The sequence below is a fragment of the Syngnathus typhle genome, linkage group LG8 (genome assembly GCF_033458585.1).
Source record: "Syngnathus typhle isolate RoL2023-S1 ecotype Sweden linkage group LG8, RoL_Styp_1.0, whole genome shotgun sequence".
NCBI classification, from domain to species: domain Eukaryota; kingdom Metazoa; phylum Chordata; class Actinopteri; order Syngnathiformes; family Syngnathidae; genus Syngnathus; species Syngnathus typhle.
The window spans coordinates 2,797,431-2,810,630 of record NC_083745.1 but is presented as its reverse complement, the minus strand read 5'-3'; the positions used below and the strand labels follow the sequence as shown (position 1 = coordinate 2,810,630).

The 13,200-nt window shown below is 40.9% G+C and overlaps 3 protein-coding genes across 3 annotated transcripts; 2 read left to right on the top strand and 1 right to left on the bottom strand.

Annotated features, from left to right (window-relative positions):
• Positions 1-14: 14 nt before the first annotated feature.
• On the bottom strand, positions 15-1,508 carry pno1 (partner of NOB1 homolog). The gene is made up of 7 exons (XM_061285217.1): positions 1,204-1,508; positions 986-1,132; positions 829-912; positions 693-753; positions 494-611; positions 344-414; positions 15-225 (listed from the first exon to the last, which is right to left on the bottom strand). Exons 1-7 carry the CDS (start codon positions 1,390-1,392, stop codon positions 158-160), a joined length of 738 nt encoding a protein of 245 aa, XP_061141201.1. The 5' UTR covers positions 1,393-1,508; the 3' UTR covers positions 15-157.
• Positions 1,509-1,697: 189 nt separating this feature from the next.
• Positions 1,698-4,021, top strand: dnaaf10 (dynein axonemal assembly factor 10). Its single transcript, XM_061285106.1, has 8 exons — positions 1,698-2,009; positions 2,254-2,354; positions 2,428-2,558; positions 2,657-2,758; positions 2,889-3,004; positions 3,093-3,227; positions 3,416-3,513; positions 3,608-4,021. The coding sequence occupies exons 1-8, from the start codon at positions 1,824-1,826 to the stop codon at positions 3,813-3,815; spliced, it is 1,077 nt and encodes a 358-aa protein (XP_061141090.1). The 5' UTR covers positions 1,698-1,823; the 3' UTR covers positions 3,816-4,021.
• Positions 4,022-4,741: 720 nt separating this feature from the next.
• c1d (C1D nuclear receptor corepressor) lies at positions 4,742-6,752 on the top strand. Its single transcript, XM_061285175.1, has 5 exons — positions 4,742-4,856; positions 4,938-5,079; positions 5,149-5,215; positions 5,293-5,348; positions 6,377-6,752. The coding sequence occupies exons 2-5, from the start codon at positions 4,942-4,944 to the stop codon at positions 6,569-6,571; spliced, it is 456 nt and encodes a 151-aa protein (XP_061141159.1). The 5' UTR covers positions 4,742-4,856; positions 4,938-4,941; the 3' UTR covers positions 6,572-6,752.
• Positions 6,753-13,200: the final 6,448 nt, after the last annotated feature.

Sequence of the window (13,200 nt, the reverse complement as noted above, 5' to 3'; positions counted from 1 at the left end):
AGTGAGTCTACTGATGATTTGCATATTTTTTTTATATATACACACAAAATTTACACAAAAACATTCACCCCACCAATCTCCAATTCCTCATATGATATCAAGTCCATGATGATTCCATTGAAATGAACTCTTATCAACCCCAACACAGAAGACCGGTTTAGAACCTTTCTGCAGCTCTGCTGGCGACTACCCGGATATTTCCGTAGACCTTCGAAGGTGGACTTCCTGTTGTGGATAAAGATGTAAGATTTTATTTATGAATCAAATGGACCACTGAGAGTGTTTTACATTTTCAAAGTACTGTAATTCTCAATGGCTGAAATGTAAAATAATTCTTACTTACCTAGGATGAGGTTGCATATGGCTGTCCGGGCCATCCTAATGTTTTGAAAGGAGCCCAATAAGTGGACTTTGCTGTGGACACAAATCATCATGATCAACACATAGCTCCAGAAATAGTGTAACAATTGTGGCTTATTTTTCATCAACTGACGTGTCGGCCAGAACGATGCGAGTCTTGGTAACGTTTTCGATGGTGAATTTCGTTTTCCCTCCTTTGCCAGCGATCCTGCCGATGGCTCGGGACAAATGATCGCCCTTCAGCGGCTTCACTGCAAAAACAGAACGCCCCCCCCCCAAAGACTTTGACCTTTCCATTCAGTGGGGTCGACATTGTGAGAGGTTATATTTACCGTCTGTAATGTCGAAGGATTCGAGAAAGAGCTCGTCCAGTCTGACCAGAGCCAAGGCGTCCTGGGAAGAGACCACAAACAGATATCCATTTGTATGAAGTTCTATTGTAAAAACAAATGTTTGTAACACACTTACTTCAACCTGGAAGCCCAGAATGAAAGCTTTCACAAAATCTGCAGCTTTAGTGAGTGACGCAATGTCTTGTGTCTCTTTGCAAGTCTGCAAAATATACACAATAAATCACCACTGATGTCATTTTCCTCTGAAAATGACTGCAGTGTCAGACACTCACTTTTATCTCCACATTTCGCGATTTGAGGTTGAATCGGACTTGAAGCTGCAGGTTCTCCACGATGGGAGTGAAGATCTTCAGCCAGTTCTCCTTTAGCGGTGTGTAACGGTGAGCTGGGACAGCCACTTTACGCATCTGATCCGCTCCCTGTAAAATGCAAACATTCACACTTCTGTTATATATTTTAAATAGTTTACATACAACACGATCGTTAATACCCTTAATTTGTCTTGAGATATAGGTGGAAACTGTGGCCTCTTGCTTGCTGCTGGACCTTCTGTGTCCATATCAGCTGCTTCGCGTTTCCTCTTTTGGCTCTTTTTAGACTTAACTTTGATAAAACTGTCAGTGTCATCCTGCTTTTCTACCGCGCCAGCTTCCATTGAGTCATTTGTCGCCAGATCCATGGTGAAATTCACGTTTAAAAAGTTCGATTGTGAAGTTAAAAACTAGGCTAAATCGTGAGCCTGGAGTGTGATGATGTCCTCGTGCAACTGGAAAGACCTAAAAGGACAACGTCGATTTCGCCTGAACAAAACAAAAAGCAAAATGTGAATAGGGATTATTTCCATGTCTAACATTACAATGGCACCCGTGTTAATTTACCATAGGAGAAAAGAGCAAGGTTATTTTTTGATGAATATAGGAAATGTTTATTTGAAACAATAGTGGGTCTTTTTTACAGGCATATCTTTAAACAGTAGTAGTCGTGACGTCTTCAGGCACGTAGCGTCGTTCTGGAGTTAAAGGAAGCTTCTGGCATCATGTGTTTGGGCACGTACTAGCTTAATTTTCTCACATTTCAACACAATTTGACGTTTATTGTGTGCCAAACGATATGTCGACGCCACTTTCGAAGCCCCAAATCATCGCACACATCCAGAAGAGTTTAAACTACACCGTTTTTGATTGCAAATGGATCCCGTGCAGTTCCAAGTTCGTGTGTCTCGGGAACTTCCCGAGAGGAACTGGAGTCATTCAAATGTACGAAATGCAGCACGGAGAGGCTCAACTAATCAAAGAGGTAAACATTGATATGTCTTTTTTTTTTTTTTTTTTTTAAACATTCGTGAGATAACTCACGGTTCAAGACTTTGGGGAAAAGGGGTTTTCGTTTTTTTTGTTGGTGCCTCGTCTCCATAGCAACGGGAGACCTTCAAACCCAACAGGGGGAAAGTATTGTTTTCAAAACAGATAAATCACACACACAGATGAAGATGCTACAAATTAGACCTTTAGTTGTAAAGATTGTGTCCTCTGTGTTCCAGGTAGAGAAAGCCAAGCCGATAAAGTGCGGCACATTCGGAGCTTCATCGCTTAGCCATAGACATATAGCAACTGGGGACTTTGACGGAAATCTCAACATATGGTAATCTCTAAGTATGTCCAGACGGAGGTCTTTAGTTTAGCTTTCTAAAGTGGCTAACGCAGCAATTCCACAGGAATCTGGAGGAGCCCAACATCCCGGTGTACTCCGTGAAGGCCCACAAGGAGATTGTCAACTGCATCGACGCCGTTGGCGGCCTCAACATCGGCGACGGCGCCCCAGAAATTGTGACTGGAAGCAGAGATGGTACATTTTTGTTTATCGTACTTTCATGTAAACAGATCTTTTCATTAAATAACTTTAGGGGTCAAAAAGAAATGACAAACAATGTCTTCTTTTCTTAGGTACAGTGAAAGTGTGGGACCCTCGGCAGCGTGACTCGCCCGTGGCCAACATGCAGCCCGTGGAAGGGGACACCAAGCGAGACTGCTGGACGGTTGCTTTTGGTTCGTTGCATCGCCATGGCAACTCGCCCTTTTACCAGTTCATTTTCAAGACCCGTTTTTATTTCTTACATGATTCCTCACCTGAGGATATGGTTAATATGACCTTCTGAATTGGCAATTGTGCTCACAGGCCACGCCTTCAACGATCAGGACCGCTGCGTGTGCGCCGGCTACGACAACGGCGACATTAAACTGTTTGATCTGCGTAACATGTCGCTACGCTGGGAGACCAACATTAAGAACGGGGTGAGGATTGAATTATTTGCAGATTCTTGGTATCGGTAGCAGGGCATTCTACGAATAGCCGTTCATTTTTCCTCCTATTTTTCCCCAGGTGTGCTCTGTGGAGTTTGACAGGAAGGACATCAACATGAACAAGATGGTGGCCACCTCGTTGGAGGGGAAATTCCACGTGTTTGACTTGCGGACTCAGCACCGCACCAAGGGTTTCGCCTCCATTTCCGAGAAGGTAGTATTTATGTTTTTGTTTTTTTTTCCATTTGTGAGTTTCCAAGGGATATGCGGGGAGCATTTTCACAGCTGCAAGTGTTTGTGTCTTCCTCTGCGGTTTGTTGCCGCCATGATTGACAGCAGGCGTTAGAAAAACCTCGTTTTAATTGAGTTAATTTGATCCTCTTTTAATATTTCTTTTTTTAGGCTCATAAATCAACCATCTGGCAGGTGAGACATTTACCTCAGAACCGAGAAGTCTTCCTCACAGCTGGCGGCTCAGGCAACCTTCATCTGTGGAAATAGTGAGTCAGAATTTTCAAATGTATTTATCCGAGCGTCTTCTCTCACCTTACACAAGTCAGGCTTTTTAAAAGAAATCCCCCCTTTCTCAACTAGCGAGTATCCCGCCCAGCGCAGCAAGAAGGATTCGGACGGCACCAGCGTGGGCGTGGCTGGCTCGGTCAGCCTGCTTCAGAACGTCACGCTGTCCACGCAGCCCATCGCCAGCCTGGATTGGAGCCCCGACAAGCTGGGCCTGTGTGTCTGCTCCGGCTTCGACCAGACGGTGCGCGTGCTCATCGTCACCAAACTCGCCACCGTGTGAAAACAAAGTCACTGGGAAGTCGAAACTGGACCTTTTTCAATGGGATGTGGCTTTTCACATGTTGAAAAATAACCACAATGTTGCCTCTAAAGTGAAAAATCCTGTTATTAGGATGTATAAAAAAAGAACATGGTATGGTTGTTTGTCCAAATATTTGTGTGAAGAATTTTGTTTTCTACAATTAAAATGCTCTTAAGTTCGGAAAACTGTTTAAACTGCTTATTGAGTACATTTGAAATTCTTTTTCGTATTACACTGCCACCTGGTGCCCAAAACATACAGGCCAGGGACTGTGTGGCTTGAATGGTTAATAGCATTTTAATTTATTTAATAAAGGCCACTTTACCAAATGGAAAGTCCCTCAAAAAAGTAAAACACATCTCGGTCTCTATTAAAGTCCCACCCTTGTATGGTCCTTTTGAAGGAAGGGTTGACTTTGAAATGAAGACGCTAAAAGGTCAAAGCTGGCAATTTGATCTTTTCTTCCTGACCTTTTGCTTCATTTGTCCATCCAGTGAAGGATGTGACAGTATAGCTTGCACGTAAATGCTGTGAGGCTTAAGGTATAAAAAGACCCAAATATATGATGTGAAAGCTCAAATTTAATCACAAAACGATGTGAGAATGTTTATATTCAACTAACTTGAGCGAGCACACAGTGAGTACGTCATTACGCACATTCTCAAACGGTGTGGTACTGCCCTCTTGTGGAGACAATACGAACTCCACCATGTCGTTTGGAAAAGACAAAAACGACATAGTGCCTTTTTCTCGATATCTTGTAATTATTATATAATTATTAACAAAAAATCATATTTTTTCCTTTTAGAGTTCGATTACTAGTTTATAAAGGTAAGTGAACAAACTGGTTCGCTACTACATACAGTATTAGATAAACACTAACAGTGCACACTCCAATAGATAGAGGGCGCTGTAGAGCAATCACATCCGTTTACCTTACGTCACATCCGTATACCCTACGTCACATCCGGGTTTGACCATCGTGGCGAACGGAAAAGAGCAAACATTAGCATCCTACAGGTAAATATCAACAGCTTTTCATTGTTTTCGTTCATGTAAGGCTTGCGTAATTTCACCATCAATATATTGGGTTTTCCACAGAACCATGGCGGCAGACGGTAAGACGGAGGACTATCCTTACGAGATAGACGAGCAGCTTAAAGGTTTCGAATCGTCGGTGGCCTCTGTCCAAAAAATGTTGGGCACGCTCATGTCGAAGCCCAGAAATGAACTGGATCAAAAGGTATGATTTGCTTAAATGGAAGTAGAATTGGGTCTTATGTGGAATTAAAAAATGTTCTTCTGTCGACAGTTGGATCCTTTAGACATGGCCAAACTGGATCTGATGTCTGCGTACACACTCAATTCTTTATTCTGGAGTAAGTAAATACTCTCTTCTCCAGTTTTTTGTTTTAAGTTCGTTTTTCTTAAAATTACGTTTTTCCATCTTTTACAGTGTATTTGGTAACACAAGGTATCAACCCAAGAGAACATGGCATCAAACAAGAACTGGTATGTACATCTTTGGTCTTTTTGCCACCATTGCTACATTTATTCACTATCTGTATCAGGGGTGTGTACATTATCACTTAATGAATTACATTGTAATACTTGCCTTCACAATTCAATATAAATTTTGTATCTTGCCGCCACCATTCCTTGTCAATTCAACAAATCCTCTGAATGATTTAATTCAGAGGATTAGTTGAATTGACCTGGCAAGCGTTGGCTGCTTTTTATGTGATTTGCATTGCAATGACATTTAACCGGGATTAAAAAAACAAAAAAAAAACACAAAAGCAAGCTGAAGCGAGCTTCATCTACTTTTAAAACTGATGCTTGGGTACATGCCAGCGAAATGCCAGCAAATTCTGGAAAAACCAGGTGTTTAATAAGCGAGTACACGTATTAGAAGCGAGATACGCGATACCAACTTGAAAACGCGCCGTCCCGAAGTCGTACGTTGAGTTGAAGACGACGATTTTTGTGTCGTTGGAAACGCCAAGAAGAATGCCTCCTTTATGTGATGGTTGGACTTCCAGAGCGACTGACTGCTACGTAACTATCACTTCTCATATTGTTGAGAGGTTTTTTTTTTTTTTTTTTTTTTTACTTTAGTACCCCATGTTCAAATGATTTTTTTTAGCTTTTTTTCAATATATATTTTTAGATGTTTTAGTGCTAAAACGTAACATAACATGCCACATATGGTTTCATGGCAGGATTTAATATTTGTGGATATTATAATTGTTGAGAGTAAAGTTTTTTTTTTTTTTTTTTTTTACTTTAGTACCCCATGTTCAAATTATTTTTTTTAGCTGTTTTTAATATATTTTTTAGATGTATTAGTGCTAAAATGTAACATAACATGCCACATATGGTTTCATGGCAGGATTTAATATTTGTGGATATTATAATTGTTCTTTGTAAATATTTTGCAGAATAAATCTCAAAGTATTTGATTTAATATAGAATTAAATTGTAACTTGAAGAATAGAAATGGCCAATGTCCATCACTAGTGCGTTTGTGTACCTCTCAGGAGCGAATAAAGACTTATATGAACAGAGTGAAAGCCATCACGGACAAGAAGAAGGCGGCTCGTCTGGATAAAGGTGCCGCCGGACGCTTTATGAGGAACGCCCTCTTTGATCCGGAGGCAAAGCCATCCAAAAAAAAAGCAGCGGACAGCAAAACACCTGACGCGAAGCCAGCAAAGCGGACAAAGAAAAACTGACTGTATTACAAGCATAGTCAAAATTTAATAGATTTTTTTTTTTTATGATAGTTCTGCAACTTTTAAGAGGAAAGTGATTCTGTGAATCCAGTCAGTATTACATTTTTTGTTGTCTTTTGCATTACTGTGTGTTGCTTCAAGGAATGAAACTTGAAATAAACACCTGCATTCATGATGGAAATCTTTGTGGTGTATTAAAAATTACACTTTTTTAAATTTGTTTTAATGAAAATTCAGTCATCCTGTAGAGGTCATTTATAAACATTTATTTTACATTAATTCATCATCAGAGGTGTGTACACTCCGATTCAATATAATAGGCAATACAATATTTAATGCATAATATAAATATTCATAAATTCCCTTCTCTATTTAACAAAGTAAAAATTTCTGTTAAACTCTTGTAAGCAAAATATTAGAAACAACTCAATATAATGTGACCAGAATAATTTTGTCTTATAATCAAAACCATGCAAGAATGTTTTTTTTGTGTAATAGTTTTTGATAGGCCGCTTGTATTTTCTTTAGTGGTTTGGTGTTGTTTGTAAATCAAGCAGAACATTGCTCCCTGAAAGAGGCTCTCATGGTAACAATTAGGATGTGCCCTGGAGGGGCGTCAAAAAAAACGTGATTAGAAAATAGCCCAATACAGTGTAGCCATAATGAGACTTCCCTATATAATAACCTCTGTCACTTTTAATAAACACACATGCCCTTTGTTTTCCTTTGTGTAATTCGCTCTCGGAGAGTCCAGATCTTTATCTTAATGCGCCTGCCACTCTTGTGGGTCCTTCTAATCAAGGCCGGGAAACAGCGCGGCGGCGGTTTTTCAATCTGGGGAATTTATCCTTTCATTCTTCTCAGCAATTCTAAACGTTCCTGCGGCAACGTTTGCCTGCTCTTCCTTCTTTGTGACTTTTAGTTGTTCCCTACGCCGCTCAAAGACGTGTCAGATTTTGGCATGTGGTCTTGGTGGAAAATGTTTTTTACGATCGTTTTTCACGTTGAATGATCGTTCGCCTTCAGGAGGTGAAATTTGAAGACCAGATGCTAACCTTAATAGTATTAATAGCTATCTCAAATATGTTATAGAAGAACTAAAAAAAAAAAAAGGATTGGTGCGAATAGGTAAGTTTGTCACGGTGACTTTGGGAATCAAATGAGATTTCCCCTTATTTAAAATTGTGAATTTCCTAGGCGTGAAACTACCGGACGAGGCGTCAAAGCAGATGTGTACGATCCGAGCAGCTGCTCGGAATGTGCGGAAAACGGGGAATGGATTCGATTTGCCTCGGTCGTCTTCGGGACAGCGTTGTCTTCGAGGAGCGCGCGTGCACCGGGGCGGATGAGAGCGCAGCTGTTTGGACATAAATTTTGCCGAGGAATGCCTCGACTTGGAGGCTAAAAGAGTGTGACCGCGCAAGAAAAATGGCCGCCGGGGGCCCTCTTCAATGTGTGTGCATGTGTCTATCTCTCTTTTCTCGCTCCCCCTCTCATCTCGGTTGCATTTTAGTTCCCTTTCGAGTAAAGCAAACACACAGTTTCCTAAAAATAAAATAAAACAAAAGGTTTATTGCTCATCAATAAGCCCTCCCATCCCTTGGTTCGCCTTCCTCCAGGCAGCCCGCAGGCCTCGATGATGCGGGAGGCACCTAACGGCAGTTACCATAAAGCCGCGGCGGGCTTCGGTTTTTACGAGCGTGCTGTGAATGATGGAGCCTGAGAGAGTAAAAAAAAAAGACCGTTCTTATCCTCCACAAAATACAATATAGAGGAACATCCTCGTATTATTTCTGATTTATCGCCTGCGCGGTGGTTTTTACATTAGCCGGCGTATCGGCAGCACATTTCCGTGGTTGGTATACAAGCAAGCCACATTTCCATTGTGTTTGTTGCCGCACGGGCTTTGCTTCAAAATAATCATTTTCTGTCCACCAAAGAGAAGAAACGTGCAGGAATTTGGCAAGTCTTTCCGAGGAGCGTTGATAGATATGTCCCAGGAATGCACAGCAGTTCACTGGATAAGAACCTGATGTTAAAACCAGCCATTCCCTCCACTATACAATTTGAAATGAACAAACAATATAGTTTACTTGAACTATTTGGATTGGATTTGCTTGATCTGTTTGTTTTCCTTTTTGTGAAAAGTTACATACCTGCAGTGTTCATCTTGCATGCAGTTGCAACAAACAGCCTTTAGAGGGCAGTCCAACACAACTGACCACTTGCTGAGTTTTGAGTGACACTTGAGGTTTGTGTTTGGGACTGCATTCCCTCTTATGACAGTGGAGAAGATCAACACTCTCCACAACGTGCGTGTTGTGTCATGTTTGCGGGTGCGTGTGACGGATGATTGATGTAGACTGCGTGGAGTTACGTAGGAGAAGCAGAACCTGTCTGAGGACCGCTCTATCCTTACAATGTCGTAGAAAGCGACTCTTCAAAGGTGGTCATTATGGACCTTCCACGGCGGGTAAACACAGGCCGCCGTAAAAAGACGACAGCTTCTCGAGTTTAAAGCAACATCGTTCATCACCCTGCCAGACACTGCAGGTGTGACCCGATTCCTGCAGCCTGGTCCATGCAACTGCAGGGACGGGCCGAGGTCAGAACAAGTATCGGATCTAAGGCCACTCTCGGGCGTTTACCAATCAAAGCAGGCCTGGGCACTTTGGGCATTCTCAATTGTCACAGTTTATCCCTGGAAGAAATTATTTCTGTTATTCCTCATGGGAATTCTTTTTTTTTTTTTTTTTAAATGTGTGTTTTAGTCAAGGACACTTTGTCAGTGGTGGTTAATGATGAATGAATGACTAATACATTTGTAATCCCGGAGCTAAAATATAAGTAATAGCGTCTTTATCTGCCAATGGGCTCGTTATCTTATGTTTGGTTTAATTAACATGCGCCGAGGCTCGGGGCCCCTCTGGGTCAAGGGGAACGAGGCGCCAATCGTTCAAACGCCATCGACTAAAATGTTTACGGTCAATGTGGTCAGCGATTCAACATGGTGCCAAGGCGTCAGCACGATGGACGGGTATGAAGAAACCAAGGGTCTCATTTTAATCTCAAATTAGGGTTGTTATAGGCTGTTGGTTTTCTCAAAAATGTAATTTCTGCTAATAATCCCTCGAAAAGGAGAAACAAAAAGCCCCAAACAATATCAAATTCAATGAAATGAAATGTAAACAAACACTGAATTAGATAACATCAACATAAATAAAAAAAATAAAAAATCCAAAATAGTAGTTTTTTCAAAATAATGACCGGAAATTAATTAATGCAACAAAAGATGTGTGAATAATAAATGATTGACGTCCAAAATGCTTCATATAAATTAAATGATAGTGACGAGAAAAATATTCTGAGGCAGTATTAACACAGCAAAGAAATAAATAGACATCTGCCAGAAAAGAACAGTAAACAAAAACTAATGTTAGAAACTGTAAACAGCAAAAATTCATAAAATCTATTAAAATAATAGATACCATACAGTAATATCAAAAAATAAAAACTAGTTAAGTAAATCACAGTAAACTATGCTTTTTTTTTTTTTTAATACAAACCTAACAGTATAAATGTAAATCATAAAATCGTGGCGTGTTCAACAGTACAACACAACAGCTAAATAACGTAAAATCAAATTGAAAAACGGAGAACTGGCAGAAAATTGAATCATCCAAATAACCCAAACAAATTCACGGTGTCGAGAGTGAAAACAAACAAGTCCCGAATTGACTGCGAAGCGGCAGTGCAAAGCGTGAGGTCCAAACCCCGAAGAAGTAGCCCTCTGTGAAAACACAAAGCTAATTGTTGAGAAAACAAAGGCAGAGAACCGCAAGTGATGTGCCGTCGGCTGCGTAATTGCGTGTGAGATGTTTGAGATGAAAACACTGGCTGTTATTCCTCCGCTCCCGACCAACATCTGCTGCCGGCAATGCCTCGTTAGGGACGCCGTCTGATCCGTTGTTCTTCTCCCTTTTTGAGCGAACCCATCGTGAGCAACGACTAACTCATCTTCTTGTGAGGCCCGCAGCCGGAAAGCCACAAAATGGGCCCCCTCGGTGTGTTTGAAGAGCCACCGACTGTTTTCTGAATTGCTCACTTTCATGCAAGATTAACTTGCGGGTGTTTTTTTTTTTGTCGCATTTTGCATGTTCCCCGAGTGCTTTTGCAGCTCCGGCTATCAAAGCCATCGGTGGCCTACTGAGAGATCCGCCGCTGAGCGTATTATACTTAACAATCTGGCCAGGCGGTAAGGAAATTGGATAATCCTCAGCAACACGCCGCTCGCTTTGGTGGAGGGTCGCGTTCACGAGCTGTTTCTTTGCTTTGTAGCGAGTTGGAGATGAACCACATGGTCTCGAATTCTTATGAATTGAATTATGATACGAACTTAGGTGTAAACGCTCTCGTGGAGGTTTTTGTCAACGGTTTACCGTAATCTTCGGACTATAAATCGTACCGGAGTATAAATCGCACCAGTCATAGAATGCCCAAAAAAGTGAAAAAAAACATATATATGTGCATAAGTCGCTCCTGAGTATAAGTCGACCCCCCCCACCCAAACTATGAAAAAAAACGCGATTTATAGTCCGAAAATTACGGTAGAAGTGGGATTTTGAATTAGGGTCTAGGTCAAGGTTTCAATTTAAGAAATTTAAGACTATATAAATTTAAGTTATCTTGGGGTTCAAACTAGGGTTAAGATTATGTTTCAAAATAAGATTTCAAGTTGGAAGAAAGACATAGTGGAAAATTAATTATATATATTATATTATTTTAGATATATTATACATATTTTATCTATATATACATATATGTTTCATTTTGTTTCTGGAATTAAATCATCTGTAATATTTCCATACACATTCAAAATGTCACTTGTGTGTGTCCAGTGATGTTTCCACACCCATGGAGATCTTTAAACACATTTTGGGCCAGCTTGCTAATATGGCAACCATTGCTGATAATGATATAATTACAGACCTTTTCATATTTACGGGAACAGTGGGGAGATATGTAAAAACAACTCATGTTGGCTCGGTGTGTTTTCCCAGAGCCGGCCGGCGTTTGTCTTCTTTCGACTCTCAGTCTCGACATAATTGAACATTTATGCTCTGTCTATTTTGAATGCATTTAAGTTTGTATTTATAGACAACGGTAGGAGTGAGGGTTTAAGGGAGAAGAGTGCCAGACCACCCAAACTCTTGACAGCTGCCCGGCAGGAGTGCACACCTGCCGGGGAAGCTAACTAGCGGTATAGAGTGTCAGGAAATGATAAAAATAAGAAGAAAAAAAAAAGATCCAGTTTCAAATTCATCTTCCCCATTGAAATGAATCGAGTCGCCGTTAATCCGTTCCAGCGCCCCGAAAACCTTCGAAAAAATGATTCTCTTCCTTTCCCCGAAAAAAAAGTTTCTGCCTTTTCGCAACATACAACTGGAACACATACTTTGTTTATAACATACACGCACATCCTCTGCTTGAGTGTCAGGTGTCCAAACTTGTCCGACTTCTCAAAAGGTGCGCTGATCTCAAATCTGAAGCTCTGCAACGCCGACGCGATGGAAAATAGTTTGTAATATTCACATATTGCGCGTGCCAAAGTGAAATATAGGTCATTACTAAAAGAGAAAGTCATTTTAGATTAAGTGTGTACGCGGAGCCATTAAATGGTCACCATTGAGTGTCATTGTCTATTTTATTTTTTATTTTGGAGGGCTGCATATGGGCTAATTACAGCAGTTTATTCAGACATAAACGACGGCCTTCTGGTGCGGCTTTAATGTCAAACCCGACACACAATGTGTGTGTGTCTTTCCGCAACTTTATCATTTAGTGGCAGTGACTGTGCGAGTTGTATGACGGCACACGTAATTTGAAACAGCCAAGTTGAATTTGTGTATTTGTGTGTCGGTGTCATGCTAAATGTGTAACAGACTGGCGATGCCCTCATGACAAACAGTCGACGTCGTAACCATCTGAAGCGACCCCCTGGAGAGTGAGCTAATATGCTGTCATACTGCTGTGTGTGTTAGAGAGAAAGGTCATTCATTTGGAATACCGTTTTTTCCCATGTATAATGCGCAAAATTTAACTACCGTTTTTTTCCATGGATAATGCGCAAAATGTAACTAATTTATTGTCCTAAAATCTGGGGTTCCGCATTATACATGGGTACAATTTTTTTTTTTTTTTTTAATCCGGATATCATGCGGAGGCCGCCATTACTGATGCGCTTTCTTCTCTGCCGTTCACTTCAAACACGCTCCATACGAACACCAATGCTCTCGTATCAGACGCTTGCTCGATCACCTGCTCGTTTGCCGTCTCAATGTACCCTACACAAATCCGAAACATTTCTTCGCTATTGAGTTTGCTAGCGCATGCGTAGTGATACTGACCGGCAGAATAACATCCGGTTGTTCCCAAAGATGAACTTTTTTCTGAAATCATTTTACGTTTACGGACTTAAGTAGGAGTCAACATTTGGGTGCGTATTATACATGCTTTTTTCCAGCATCAACATGCCATTTTTAGGGTGCGTATTATACATGGGGGCGCATTATACATGGAAAAAAACGGTAAGAATTTTAGAGAAAATGAATTAAAAGTAACAGAAAAAG

Bases quoted from the DNA above. Each gene is read 5' to 3' on its own strand.
- pno1 (XM_061285217.1), bottom strand. From the start codon at position 1,392: ATGGATCTGGCGACAAATGACTCAATGGAAGCTGGCGCGGTAGAAAAG. The intron at 415-493 runs GTCAGTTGATGA...TTGTGTCCACAG, and splicing joins CGCATCGTTCTGGCCGACAC to CAAAGTCCACTTATTGGGCT. The intron at 226-343 runs GTAAGTAAGAAT...TATCCACAACAG, and splicing joins CATATGCAACCTCATCCTAG to GAAGTCCACCTTCGAAGGTC.
- dnaaf10 (XM_061285106.1), top strand. From the start codon at position 1,824: ATGTCGACGCCACTTTCGAAGCCCCAAATCATCGCACACATCCAGAAG. The intron at 2,559-2,656 runs GTACATTTTTGT...TTCTTTTCTTAG, and splicing joins TGTGACTGGAAGCAGAGATG to GTACAGTGAAAGTGTGGGAC. The intron at 3,228-3,415 runs GTAGTATTTATG...TTCTTTTTTTAG, and splicing joins TCGCCTCCATTTCCGAGAAG to GCTCATAAATCAACCATCTG.
- c1d (XM_061285175.1), top strand. From the start codon at position 4,942: ATGGCGGCAGACGGTAAGACGGAGGACTATCCTTACGAGATAGACGAG. The intron at 5,216-5,292 runs GTAAGTAAATAC...CATCTTTTACAG, and splicing joins ACTCAATTCTTTATTCTGGA to TGTATTTGGTAACACAAGGT. The intron at 5,349-6,376 runs GTATGTACATCT...TGTACCTCTCAG, and splicing joins ATGGCATCAAACAAGAACTG to GAGCGAATAAAGACTTATAT.